Genomic DNA, 15447 nt, shown 5'->3' on the forward strand with positions numbered 1-15447 from the left:
GCAGCGCCAACGCGCTCTGCAGGGTTCGACTTTTTCCTGTTGTCTCCAAGTAGAGCTGTTTTGCTGTCCAGTCACTCTGAAGCAGTTTATGTTTGTTTATATAAATTTCTCGTAATAGTTGTCCGTTTCGCAAGTGTTGTACAACCCCTGAAAGAATTTTTTAAGAAATAACACCACATGATTAGAATCTTCTTAGTTTTGCAGAAAAAAAAAAAAACAAACCAGCTAGCAGTCTTAGTGATAAACAAACAATTAGTTAAAAGGTTATTAACTTCAAAACTGAACTTCACTTATGCTTGGACTGTTAGGAAAATTGCATGAAATACGAGATACCTGCTATTCTTCAGTATCTCTCAAATTCTATGAGCTAAACTGAGATACAGATAGGAAAAGTTGGTTCCTTAAAACCTTAAGGTTTAAAACCTTAGTGGTTTAATATTTGTTCTTTGGACTAGAGACACAGAGTGAATGAGCCTAACACAACTAGAAAAGTAAGACAGTTATGAAGCTGGATCCAGACTGCACCTGAGTCAGGTTTTCAGACAGGCAGTGAATGCTGTCCTGCCTGCAAAATTATGGCAGCCAGGCAAACTACCAGCAGTCAGGAAAAGAATACACAGAACATACACTAGTGTGTAAACTCACAAAACAGAGTGGTGAGGTGTGACGATTGCACCAAACCTCCCTTTCCACCTGCCTTCAGGGAATGCTCAAACTGATAATCCTGACTCTAATGCTCTGCCTTTCCCAGCTGGAGAGGAAGAGGGTTTGTATCCCTCTGCCACGCCAAAACCTTCACTCCAGGTGGGAACCCTTTATGACTAGAACATCCATATAACTTGCTACAGGCAATAGCAGCCCCGAACAGTAGCTCAGTTACAAGCTGTGTGCAACATGAATCCAGTCTCACAAAAACACACTGTGTTAGGAAGAGTTCCTTGGGAACCTGACTAGATCTCTCCTGACGTCACTTTGCAAGATTTGACACTGGCCTAACACAAATATTTCTTCTGACAGGATCCCAAAATATATGAGGACTTGACAGGCAAGTTTTAGACTGAAACATACAGGAGATTCCTGGAAATACAGTTGGCAGGTTCCCCAAGTCTTCAACACTCTTTTCGTTCTTTCTAGTCAGTCTCCAAACCCACCAACTACCCAGAACCACTGTGATATGCTCTTTCAGTCATTGGTACTTAAGATAAAAAGAGCAACACAGTAAAAGCAAGGCATGGGAATAATAAAATGGAAAGGATCAATGTTAAAATCTAAAAAGACACAGGAGAACAAAAAAAGTACTATAAATGTGAATTTTACAATTAAATTAATTAATGTTGAAATGAAAAATCCACATGTGACTAACCCTTTTCGCAATCACATTTCTACCCAGTTGTGCAACAGAGTGTGTTTCCGCATGTTTGTGGTAATGCACTTCTGTATTTTTATTTTTGACCCACAGATATGAATACACACAGAATAACAAATGCAAACAAATGCACACAAGCTTCAGTTCATACAAGTTCAGCTGGCTGTTCTTGATAGAAAACAAGCAATTCCAATTGCTTGTTGGAATTTGTGAAAATCTGTTTCTTACAAATTGGCAACTTGTTTCTCCACTTCTGCCTTCTTACCTTTTGTTCCCCTTGTATTTTCTCTCACCTGCTGACAGCAGGCCCAGATCTTTTCCAAATGGCCGTTTTAGCACTGCTCTGATCCAGCACCACCTCTGCTTTCCCTCTCCAATCCCAAGCCCTTCTCTCTTTCTGTTATTCCCAATGCCCCCAGCACCACAATACTCCCAGCTCTCCACATACTTTCTTCTACATAGTCAAATCCCCAACTGCAACACTTCCAGTTATCGCCCTGGTACAGATAAACTGGACAGCATGTTTGCTGGCAGAGTTCTGCAGCCTTTCTCTCACTGTAGTACTGATGAAGTCTCAAAACTTCATTTTTTTAAAAAGTTGTTTGGAATTTAATTGCTGATATTTCCACCTTTTCTTCCAATAACTAGCTCAGCAGAACTGACAGGCTGAGGTAAGAAAATAAGCTTCATTTTCCTATGGTGAAAATATACATAAATAAATATGCTGGGAAAAGCACGTTCTTGGAACTGAGCTGGGGGAGCCGGGGGGGGGAGGAAGCACCAGATGTATAAAGTTTTTCTATTTCTATAATACAAGCTTAAAATATGTCTGTTACATCTGAATCTCTTGCAGGGGACACAGTAGTTACACCACAGGTGAAAACTGGCACCGAAGTGATTGTTCTTCAGTTGCAGGGCCACTCTGAACTCTGAACCAGTCAGTACCAGAGCACCAGGTCTCCCTCAGGAAGCATCGAGCAATGCCATTTTTCACAAAGGTGACAAAGCAATTTTGTGCGTGCAGCCACATCAAGGAAAGGTGCTCTGACTCGTTACAAATAAAGTAAGAAAAGACGCAAAGTGTGCTCAATCTGTAACAGAACTGGCAAGCACGGTGTCTAGAACTGTTACTGCTTTTATGGTACAGGGTCTAATACTTTATTCATACCGCAGTGTAACCAGGGCTATGACCAACATTACAAGCTTCCCACTAAAAAGCATTTATTTCACTATAAAGAAAAATAAAAGCTTCCTTTTCATGCAGACTGTACTTAACAGAGCAAAGAAAAAGACAGAGATGCTATGGAAACTTACCTGTCTGTGTAAGCTCTCCCATTTCACACAAAGAATGACTGGGGTAACGAGGCAGACTGCTCAGGGAACCATCCATTTGGGCTGCAGACCCTTTGGACATGTGTTTAATGAAAGCTTCAAGCTGAGGATGAGAAGGTTTCCTAGAAAGGTAAATCAAAATTTGAAAAATTCCAAAAGCATATGAGAAAACAGCTCAAGACAGTCAAGTATTCTAAGTATGTCAGCTGAGAAATTTCATGGTGTGAGGTTATTTCCCACTGAGACAACATCTGCTCTTACTCAGGACTTTTGCAAGTATGCAAAAAAAAAAAAATCTAATTGCTTACTAACTACCAAAAAGCTATAGGGAGACTGCTGTCTCGTTGTGTTAAAATTATGATACCTTTAGGTAAGTAATTTGGAAATATTTCTTTGGGTTGGGTTTTTATTTTTAACTCAGTCCCTAGTACTGTTGTGAATTTAAAAAATAAAAATCCTTACCAAAAATATACTCTCTCCAGTTTCTGAAGTACCACTGCTCTTTGACACCACAGCCAAAGGCACAGACAACCTATAAAGGGGTTCAAATAACCCCTCAGTGTTTTAAGTAGATGATCTTAAAGGAATTCTCATGTTTCGTAATGTACAACGGTGATTACAATCTCACCCTTTACTTCTAATTACTTCAGGCTTCAAATCAAATAGCACATGTAGCCTCAATTAAGTGGTACCCAAAGGTAGTATCGAGTGGCCTCGTTAAAATTGGAAGTAATTGTTTTGCGTATCGTACTAGTACCCAGGATGAAAGAATCCAACGTTGCTGGATGCTTAAACAGATAAGATACCCCATAACGCAAGTAACGAATACAACTGGAAAAGAGATACACACAAAAAAGTCTAGGTTAACTCACTGAAACAGAATTTAAGTCAGTGAAAGAATGCTTCCACCTGCTAAACTGTTCTGCAGGTTTCAAATACGCTACAGACCCAGTTCACTGTGGCACTGCTGCGCTGAAAACCACGCACACCAAACAGCCCACAAACAATGCAATCAAAACGAATTTACACCTTTAAAAAAAACCAAACAACAAAATATGAAATCTACGATCACCCTTCTAGAGCTGAAATAGAGTGCATAGGGATTTCTTCCTTAAATGTCAGCGTTCAACAAATGCCAGCATTCAACAAATGCCACACCATCACCTCTACTTTTGTGCAGAACTAAATCAGAAAGTGTTTGGCACCGCAACTCTGCCCCAAATGGTTCTCATTTTAATAGAGCTTTCAGCCTGAGTAAGGTAAATTTATTTTTTTTATGTTGCACAAACACACAAAATATATATAAAGAAGATAAGTGTGGTCAGAGAACTTTTACAGAAGTCTGGGATTTGTGTTTACTATTCATATTCACACTTTGCTAAAACAATAAACTTTTGATACAAAAAAACCTCGAAGCCCAAAAAAACTTGCAGAGTTTTGACGGAACCACACGAGGGAGCAATAACACTACTAAACTATAAGTAAGTGTTTGGAATCAAAGTTTACTGGGACAAAGACATCCAGGCTTACACAGCAGAGCCAGCTGAGACACTCTGCAATGAGAAAGCCCTGCTTACAGAGCTACCCTCACAGCACGTGCAGGAGTCTCATAAGAATCAGTGCCTCTGTCAACAAAAAGCTATCATTTTATAGAACTTGAATTTTCCAGTATTTACCTTCGGGGGAAAAAAAAATTAATAATCTCAAAATCCAGGAGGAAAATGCTACAATAAATTATGGTACAACTGCCAGTAAGAAAAAATGCAAAATGAGACAAAAAGCAAAATGAGAAAAAATACTGGTGTTTGGGGTTTTTTTTCATTTTTACTTCAAATTGAAAGGTAAACCAGCTAATTTACAACATTCCAAATCCACAGCTGGTTCTATATATTATAATTTTAACAACACAGATGACGATGAATACTTGAGAAGAAAAGGTACATAAAAAAGGCTTTGTTCCTTTCTAAAGCAGCCGAGACTTCATGTTGTACTAAGCATCCATTAGAAAACTCAATCCAGCTCCAGATGGGAATTTCAAACAGAACTTTTTGTGCAGTTTACTATTTTCACAGGCCAGCACTGCAAGCTAAAAATGGAAGCATTAAGTTGAGAAAATTAAATTAAACCCATTAACAAATAGCTTTTTAGGCTTATTAACAGACATAGCAGGCTGAACTAGCAATTTTCTTTGCACTTAAAAAACTCTAAACATGTCAATCATATTTTTCCCTAAACCCTGTTCACATAATTAGCAACTTCTGCAAACACATGTGCAAGACAAACAAAAGAACTGCTACTTTGGCCACTTTGTTTAGAAAAAATCTGAATTCTAAGAGAATCAAACCTGTATTGATAAAACCATCAGCAATCACTTGTGGGAAGGAAGGAAGGAAGGAAAGAAGAAAAGTATTTATCAGTGCTCTGCAAGAAGATTTATCTAAAAAATGGCAGGCAAGATAAACTAGCATCCAAGATAAGATGATAAAATGCATGATAATAGATAAAATTCTATTCCAATGTATTAATACAGCTTTTCATGCACATATGTAGATGCAAGTTACTTAACTTTGGATATTATTTTTAAAGTGAGCACAAGTTAAGCACATGCTTGCTTAAGTAAATTTTGAAATACGACTGCTGGACATAAAGTCAAAACTTACTACTTGTTAAACATATTCCGGGGAACAAAAAAATAAAAATCAACCAACAGAGGTCAGAGCTGTTCTGCCTGAAGGGGACAGACATCTCAGGCTTCAATCTACTTCGATCTTGAACGTAACCCTCCTGTATGTAACCAAATTGTGAACATACCAGCAATTCTCCTGATTAAACCCATACAACTGAGCAAATAAAAACTCATTTTTCTCAACAGCAAGATTTACAGCACCACTCAGGCTACTGGCTAACAAATGACTCTCCTGCCCCACCCTAAGATTTCTCTTTTATTCAGAATATGAATCCTCCTGTTGAATTGGCCAATTTACAGATGCCGCAGGAGATGGAGTATCCAGGCAACACAGCTAAGGCTGCCGGGACTGTTTGAGCAGGAAGCAAAGAAAATTACTCAGTTGCATAGATTAAAAGACTGAAATACCCTTAAAATTTAATTTCCATAAAAGTAACCAGAAATTAAAGACATACCCTTCTGTAATTTGCTGGACATTATGACAGTAAACTATCACATTTGGGAAACTTCTTTATACAATAAATATTTCAAATTTTGTCAGAACATGAAACAGCTTTTCAGCTAACACCACTAGGAATAACCATACTTCTTCCTAAATTTGAACATTTATTTCCCATTTTAATATCTCTTAATTTGCCTTTTAAGGATTTTATTTTTGTAAAATAAATTTTACCTATAACAAAATTGAGGATGGTTCTCTTCCCTCAAACAAGGAATGCAGCATTTCTTTTTGTTATTTACAAACCAAACGCTGAGGTAATAGATCCCAGATTTAAGAGTGTAGGTTTTACACACTAGCATTAAAGTGGGCATTTAAATCCTTATTCATCATTAAAATATCTTATTTGTAAAGGTCTTAAAAAGCTTTAATACTGAAATGTCATCTCTTTATTGCTACACTGTAACCAGTGTACATGGAAAGAAATAATACTGTGAAACAATTTGAACTGCACTTGTACTTCTGCCAGCAATTGAGCTGACATCCTGCAATAAAAATTTCCTTTTTCCTTGAGGAGTTTAGATACAAAAATGTAGAGGGTTTTTTTTGTGCATTTGGTTTTGGTTTTTTTTTATGAGAAGCAAACACTAACTTGCTGATTGTTCTGTATTAGCACAAAGTGAGAAAAATAGTACCAGAGCGAGCATATGCACATGACACCTCAGGAAACCTGCTGAGAGATTTTGGACGGGTTAGGTATAACCACACAAAATACCGTGTCAGAAACATGCATGAAAATAACTTTGTTACATCTATTATAGATGTGCTATATATTATATGGTCAACATTAAGTTCAAACATACTATACACCAAAGCTTCAAATCTTGCATATCAGCACAAACTTTGGTATAGGATGTGTTTGCACCACACACCCACAACACTTACTGATTTCAGGACTTCAAGGTCAATATTTAGAAACTGCTACAGGACACAGCGGCACGTTCTGCCCCTGGATAAAGTGATGCTCAAACTGTTTGAGTGCATGGAAGCCTCTTTTCATCACGACAGGAAGACCCTTGCTAGACTTGATAGTTAATTCACAGAGCAGGAAGAAAATCATCCTTAACTTCTCAGGGCTACTTGTCTCAGGACCACTCAGGAAAATATTGCTATTGATTTATATTGTCCACTTGTGAAACCTTTTCTTCCCTAGCGACCCTTGTGAGCATAAACTGTTTCTATTAAAGAATTAAAACAAACAGAAATCAGATCTAGAGCGGAGTTTTGCTCCTCCTCTAAACCTAAGCTGCAAAGAGGACCCAACAAGGTCAATTCTGGAAAAAATTCCCCACCCCTCAATCCTTATGTTTATTAATTTTAGGACTCGTTTTGATCAAAATTAATTCCTTCACAAGAACAGGCTGAGATTCCTTTAACTTTCTTTCCTATAAAACTTATTGGACCCTGGAACTATTGCCTTATTTCTACTGTGTATACTGTAAAAAGTTCATTGTAGCCTTGTTTCTTCAACAAACCTGATGGTCAACAAACCAGAGCATTCACTGTCCTCTGACTCGTTAAACGAGTTGAGCCACCTACAAGTTTCAGACTACATATCTAGAAAAATTGCAAAGTTCATCCAATTAAAATGAAGTACAATATTTAAGAAACAGATGTAGAAAGACATTATCTTGACAAGACTACATGCAACTACCGTTTATTTAATAATTTACATGTTCATAAAAATTCAAAAGTGGCATAAATAATGTACCTTCACCACCATATAAGATGCTACAGACAACAAAAAAAATGTTGGTCAAGGTTATGATTAAAAGGGAAACTGTAACAGAATAAATACTTTCTTTATTGAAATCAGTTACTAAGAATCATTTACTTAAAAGATAAAACCGAATAGTTACATAGAAAACTAGCAGCAGACTATGGATGCTTCACAGATCTGTATGCCTCAGGAAAGAACATGGAGGTGGACATTGATGCAAGTGAGATATTGATTAGTATTTTTTTCTTCCCAAACGTCATTTATCTATGCAAATGTCCCCTTCGTTAGCAAATGCAGAATTTGCAAAAGCCAAGAGGACCAAACTTCTCACAAAGAGCTGCAGAACCCCCCGTGTGTCACTTGGTGAGTTAAGGTGACCACGGCCTGGCACACGCCAAGCTTCTGACAAATCAACATTACCTTTTGTAATAGTATCATAGCAGATTCTGTCCACTAACTGTGCCAAAAGCAAGTTCCTTTTCTCCTTACTTAAAATGTAAAAAATTATTTTATAACTTCAAGCAAAAATACCATGTGTTTTCTGTGAGGTTTATGCGAACAAAGAACGTATTAGATCAAAGGACTATACTGTTTCCTTTTTAGAAGGCAAACGAATGGCAAGAGCCAAGGAAAACAATAGATTATTGTAGTTTACAAAAGAGATCTTTAAGACAGCATTAGTACTGTTCGGGCTTATTTATTCATAAAGGTCTTACAGCCTTTACATTTTTATAACTAACTCCATAGTGATCCAGTCTACTTCACTGCTCTTCTGAGTCTTTAGAGAAGTCAGAAGAGGCCTCAGGAAACCTTTCCTCACCTACTTCTGGTCTGGATCCCGCTTTGACATCGCTCCAAGTCAAATCAACACCTCCTTTAGCTCACAATATGATTTTTGCCTCTCCCACACTTTTCTCTCTCATTTTTCTGGCAGTTTCAAGACATGTATATTGAACCTAAAATTCAAATATTTGTTACTAAGCTTCTTATGATTAACGTCAACACCTCTCAAAATGCCCTAAAGCGTATGCTAATTAACCTAGCGTACTATCAAATTATAGCAGTCTTCTGAAATCATTTTAGCATCTTCCAAAATGCTTTTCTTCTCTGTCTTGCAAACAAACTCAAAGAAGAAAGATTGTGATTTTTTTTTTTGACACGATAAATACAAAGACAAAAAGAAGCAGGAGATTAATTTATTCCCCCGTAAGCAAACACTACAATGAAAGGATTTTCATAACATCATTCAATTAATTTTCTTCAGGAAAAAAAGTACATATTATTCAGCTCCCATTGGAAATTTGCTTCCAGAACAATGAAAATAATAATATTAATTGAAGTTTGAGATGGAAGAAATCTCCAAAGCATTTAATCCATTTGCCTATATTCATTCCACACTTATATGTCACAATCCATAATTCACAAAACCGAAGCGTGACCTCAAGGCTATTTTGCATACCCATTAGAAGTCCATGGGGCTGTAGCATAATCTGCTTAATTAATGAATTCCATCAGCTGAATGCCAAGTCAAATAAAGAACAGACTGAGTATGAGCAGCATACTTATCTGAAACTGAAGTCCAGAAAGCTTAAACAAGCCAGACTTTCACTCAGACATCTCAACTTAATTATACAGCATCAAGAAATCTTCAGTTCAAAGGTAGCAATTACATACCTTGTAATACTCTCAATATAAATACGTTTACAATCAAGCACCAAATTTACATCACAAAGGAATATAAGCCTGACAGCCAAATGCAGCAAATAGCTTCCTGATGTTAAAGTAATAAATCTTCCATTCGAAACATTGGCAGAAACATAACAATTCTAGCTCTATTCAGAAAGGTTGGCTTTAACACATCTGGACAAATCTGTACAGAGCCAACTCCTTTAATCTTTCTGCTGCTCTTTCAAAGTTGGCCAGGAAATTCTTTTTTACATAAATTTAGTTCTGAAGCAGACGAGGTCCTTTTGGTTCTCCGCTCATTTTTAGTGGCTGTGAACGGTAGCGGACGTATCACCTATACATTGATGCTATAATGCTTCATAAACCAGCAACAGCCAGGGATGGATACACTGCTGGCCTCCTCACATGCTGACACCATCCCCTCTTAACTGCTTGACTTGGTCATTCTGTTGGCAGCATCAAAAGCTGCACTACTTGCTTGCGTTTTATGGATAGCTTTCCTGACTCTGGGACCTTCACCCCATATTCCCTGCCTGAAACTGAAGTGGAAATAGCTATAAAGCTTCTCTGACAAACACAAAACTGAGGTCTCACATGGCACTGTATTGAGAAATACAGCTGCTCGTCCAACTTTGTCATTTGCACTTAACATCTTTACATAAAGTTCTCTCACGTACATTCTAATGTGACAGACATTGCACAAGATCAGAAGAGCAAAGCCTCTAAAAACTCCAAAAAGAATCTGGATCATGTTTCTTTACTTAGTATGTCGTGCTGAAAATAATCTCACCCCTTAAAGGCAGGTCATTAAAAATGTTATCAAAGCTATTAGCAAATGATTCATTTTTCATCTTGTTAGAGAAATTAATTGCCCGCTCAACTCCGTGGCAGAGATATCTGGAGTTTGCTCTCCTCTCTGCAGTCTCAGGGCTGCACATCTCATTTCAGGAATCCAGTGGGTTTGCAACAGGCACAGAACGTTGTTGGGGCTGGGCATCTCTCAGAGGATCCAAACTTCTCTTGGAGGATGTTAGATAAGACCACTGAATGCCACTTCTTGCCAAAACAAGCATTTTGGTGGAAGTTGAAGTATGAATAAAGAAAAGAAGCTGCCAACATGACAGCAGAGGAAAGTCGGGGCTTTAAAAAAAAAAAAAAAACACCACAACCCTGCACTATGTAAAATGTCCCAGACCACTATCACTTACGAAACTTGTTCAGTATAGCCAGAAAATCAGATGGTTTGGGTTGTGTTCACAGACAGGAATTCCAAAAGAGTAGATTCCTTTCAAAAAAAGGAGGATGTGGTTTTGCTCAATTTCTGATTTGGATACTTGTACTAAGCAGCTAAGAAAGATGTAAGCACACATATACACTCTAAAACCCGTGAAATCAGAACCTATTTGAGTCTGCTAAATTCAATGCCACGTTCACCATGAAGAGCAGATTCCTCATGTCTATTTTGTTTTCCATTTTACTTTTAAAAACGTATACATACATTTTTGTATGTATACTTGTAAATATTCTAGACAAAAATATACATATGGAATATCGCATTTTTCTTCTGTTTAAAGGGAAAAAGAACTGTAATTTTTCCTCTGTTTGGATCATCATACAAAACGTAGGCAGACAGATAAGGCAGCCTGAATATAACTTCGGAGCTCCTAAGTCTGTTTGCTACCAACAGGTAGACGCACAGATGGGCTAAAACTGATGACGGTTTCAAACTTTCATGGGGTTACTCCAACCACCAGAGCAGCAGCTCCATTCAGCAATAACAATAACAGCTGCTTCTCAGTATCTCCTGCCAGAACAGCATCACAACACTGACTGCAGCTGAAGACAGCACTACAAAAACCTTCCAAATTTCAGGACACCTACTAATAACAAGGGCAATTTCTTTTATGCAAATACCTGAAAAGAAAAGCAACACTGGCTGGATGGTCACGCTCAAGGAGTTGCAGTCAACAGCTCAATGTCCAAGTGGCAACAACCGGTGATGAATAGAATTCCTAAGGGTCAGTACTGGGACCAGCGCTGTTTAACATCTTTGTTGGCAATGTGGACAGTGGGACTAAGCGCATCTTCAGCAAGTTTGCTGACAACACCGAGCTGTGTGGACCAGTTGACACGCTGGAGGAAAGGGATGCCATCCAGAGGGACCTGGTCAGGCTTGAGAGGTGGGCTCAAGTGAACCCCATGAAGTTCAACAAGGCCAAGTGCAAGGTCCTGAACATGGGTCATGACAATCCCAAGCACAAATACAGGCTGGGTAGAGAATGGATTGAGAGCAGCCCTGAGAAGGACCTGGCAGTGTTTGTGGATGAGAAGCTCAACATGAGCCAACAATGTGAGCTTGGAGCCCAGAAAGCCAACAGCATCCTGAGCTGCATAAAAAACAGCGTGGCCAGCAGGTCGAGGGAGTCAATTCTGCCCCTCTATTCTGCTCCAGTGAGACCCCACCTGGAGTACTCTGTCAGCTCTGGGGCCTTCAGTACAGGAAAAACAACTTCATGCCCATAATGATAAGAGATGACATGGGCCTGTTGGAGCAAGTCCAAAGGAGGGCCACAAAGATGATCAGAGGGCTGGAGCACCTCTCCTATGAGGACAGGCTGAGAGAGTTGGGGTTCTTCAGCCTGGAGAAGGGAAAGCTCTGGAGAGACCTAATAGCAGCCCTCTAGAACTTAAAGGGGGCCTACAGAAAAGATGAGGAGGGACTCTTTATCAGGGAGTGAAGCAATGAGACAAGAGGTAATGGTTTTAAACTGAAAGAGGGAAGATTTAGATTAGATGTTAGGAAGAAATTCTATACTCTGAGGGCAGTGAGACACTGGCAGAAGCTGCCCCAGGAAGTTGTGGATGCCCTAGAAGTGTTCAAGGCCAGGCTGGATGGGGCTTTGAGCAACCTGGTCTAGTGGGAGGTGTCCCTGCCCAGGGCAGGGGGTTGGAACTCGATCTTTAAGGTCCCTTCCAACCCAATCCATTCTATGAGTCTATGAAAATATTTCAGCTTTCTTCAGAGACAGATCCAATTTGCTGATCATTTTCTGCCAGCCTTTGCTTCCACTACTGTACGCATGTAGTTAGCGAGCCTCTTTAATCAAGCTTTCCATCACCTTTACAAGTACGAGATGAAGCAATACTTAATAATTAGTTTCAGGTATTCTTTCATATCACTTCAGCATATTTTAGCAACATTCCTACTGTGCTCTATTATTACTGCATTTGGGTTTTAATATACTTGAGCCAGAAATTGACACAGGACTAGATACAAAAATTGGTTCACGTTTCTAAATGAACTGCCATAGACTAAATAGTCACAAACCTAAGGGTGTACTACAATCCAGCTCCTCCTTCAGAGGGATTCTTTTGTTAAAAGCCCACTGAGGAAAAGCTGAAGGGACAGAGCATTTCAGATATAAAAGATAAAATCATAAGTGCTGTTGATGACAGGAAGCTACTAAAATTTTAAGGAACACAGCCCATGAATCTATCAAAACAAGAAACGTACATTTGATATATCTACGTCAGGAATGCACTTTCACTGTGCCATTACCACTTTCAGCATGACAGAGTAAAGCCACTTCTGAATAATTCTACACCAGAAAAGCAAGAACATCGTCCCTTTGAAGACGGATTCCATGCTATTTTGGAAAAAGGACCCACTGTGCCTCTTTCCCCAGGTAATGAATGCAGGTACACAAAGCAGATGCAGCCCCTCACTGAAATCTCCACACCTGACACTGCTGAGTGGGAAGCAGTATAAAGCTATAGATTTGTCTAGAGGCTTTGCTAACACATCTGATACAGTTATGAGAAAAATATAAAGAAAAACTAAGTATTCAGTAGGTTTACTGGAAAGTCCTCCGTTAGAAAAAAATAAGTAATACCACAGATCCTACTTAAAAGGGAAAAAAAAACCCAGAGGTAATCAAGAAACCTAGGACAAAGGTTGGCAGCTTACATCTCACTGTTTATTTCTACACTAGAATTCATCTTTATCAATGAGTAAACTCTAAACAAGAATGAAAGGTTCTTCCACAAGGAAGAGAAGCAATTCAGACTACATCTACAGCTCAAACTGGTTCAGGTATGAAAACGAGCATCAGCAAACTGCAAAGCCATGATGTTGGACAGAAGCACACTATACTGAAACAGAAAGGTAAATGATGTTTTAATAGCAGTCAGACATAAATAACTTACGTGTGACAGTTTTAAACAGTGAGCAGTAACTACAGGAAAAGGGTAGTTTTCAAGTAGCAAACAGTACACTGTTTAACTTGGACTTGAATAGTTAAACATAAAACCCCTTTCTTTCCCCCCCCTTAAAAGTACTTTGATACAAGTCATTAATTTAAGGAAATTTTGATAATCTCTACTTCTGAAAAATCAAAAATAGTCTACCACAACACACAAATATCAGAAGTCACAACATCCTTCAAGTTGCACAAGTTGTTTCCCGAAGAGGAACAAAATAATTATCAAGCATAACACACACTTAGTAATGATAAAAGCCCAGAATTTTACCTGCTAGGCAGCAACATACAGTCAATGTCGGGTCTCTTTGTCTTCGGAATGGCATACAGTGGGTACCTATCGCCGTGTCGAATCAACACTTGGACTGACACTAGCTTAAAATAATGAGGTGCATGACCTAAAGAGAAGGGCGGGGGGGCGGAGAAAAAAAAAATTTAAAAAGTTAAGTGAATGTTACGCTAAACCTTCCCCCTGTGCACTTTTTCCTTTTAGAAAAAAAAGCAGGTATAATTGGCTTAATAGCTTTGGTGCTGCGTTGAAAGAAATTCTCCATAAGAAATTCTAGCTTACTGTCCCAAGAAAGATTTCACTTTAAGTTGCAAGACAACTTATTCAAGACTCAGGTTCTTAGCACATTCTTCATAGCACATCTACAATCCAACAACCACACAAGTCAGTATGCAAGCACTGATCTCTGCCAACACAGTAAGGCTACTATACTCTTACGATGCTTCCCTTTCGGACCCCTACCATAACGACAGTTCGCAACATGCCTAATTTGAAGGGGTTTTTATATACTAGTTTGCAATTTATTTTATATGATTATTGGGAAATGCTAGTGATGGAATTTATTCAGGGTAACTTGCTGCTGTAGCCACTACAGGGTTAAGATTGCAAACAAGTCTTCTACTTGACTATGTCTAATGGTTTGAAAGCTCCAAAATTAATTACTTGCAGTTGGGGGTTGTTTTGTTGCGTTTTTTTCTGAATTCCAAGTCAACTGTTCTTCTGAGCAATGCAGCTCAGAATAAGCATTATAATTCAAATATTAAATAACTGTATCATTCCCGCCACTTTCACTTTTTAGGCCTCCAGTTGACCATTAACTAGGAGCAGAATAATTTCCAAAAATCAAGAGAGAGAGGATATAAAGGGAAAGAAACAACAACGTATTTTGAATGATTTAACACAATTCAGCAATCAGGTGGCATTTGCTGTAGCTTCTCCAAACACCAAAGAACTGACAATGCAAAAGTTATGGTTTCCAGCGACAGCACACAGAAGAAGCAACTAAACTGTCGTTTGCATTCCCAGAGCTTACCTTCCATGCTGCGCTCAGCAATGGTGGGGATATTGCAGTAAATATGAGCTTCATAAACAGGATCTATTGCAGGAGGCTCAGTCAACAAATCAGGCATTATTCTCTTTCGGCTTTTAGGATTCAGACCATCTTCCCTGATGGGGTTTACTGGGATCAAATGCACTGAAAGATACAAAACACAGAGCATATATATTTAGGAGGGTTTAAGGACGTATAGGACTGTGACTTTTTTTTGGTCTTTTTTAAAAATGCAATTATGCACAAAGTCTATGGTTCCTGTGAAAGGATGCCACTCTACAGTTTAAATCTTTGTTCTGAATTTTTCATGACTTACATAGTCCAGAAGGCAAGCCCAGTGAGCTCTTTAGCAAAGTCAATGCTTGGCTAAGACTACAGAAATACATCTGTATGTAGAACAACTCTTCCTTTTGCACTCTTCTTGAAGCTGCTTTTTCTGTCAGTCTCTCATCAAGCACCAAGAGCATGAATAGGAAGAAAAGGGCCATAACAGGCCTCTGTCTCTCATCATTTCAACTTAAAAACTGACACTGAAGGACATCAGTAAGAGACACAGCAC

General features: G+C 38.7%; 1 protein-coding gene across 1 annotated transcript in view; it reads right to left on the reverse strand.

Moving 5' to 3' along the window:
• Positions 1-15447, reverse strand: part of PXYLP1 (2-phosphoxylose phosphatase 1) — a 116622-nt gene that overhangs the window by 4255 nt on the left and 96920 nt on the right. Inside the window, exons 5-7 of the mRNA XM_014960641.1 lie at positions 14871-15032; positions 13820-13946; positions 2681-2820 (exon numbers count right to left, since the gene is read on the reverse strand). Coding sequence (XP_014816127.1) covers positions 2681-2820; positions 13820-13946; positions 14871-15032 — 429 coding nt within the window. The remainder of the gene's footprint in view (positions 1-2680; positions 2821-13819; positions 13947-14870; positions 15033-15447) is intronic.

The sequence above is a fragment of the Calidris pugnax genome, unplaced genomic scaffold (assembly GCF_001431845.1).
Source record: "Calidris pugnax isolate Ruff unplaced genomic scaffold, ASM143184v1 scaffold398, whole genome shotgun sequence".
Taxonomy (NCBI): Eukaryota; Metazoa; Chordata; class Aves; order Charadriiformes; family Scolopacidae; genus Calidris; species Calidris pugnax.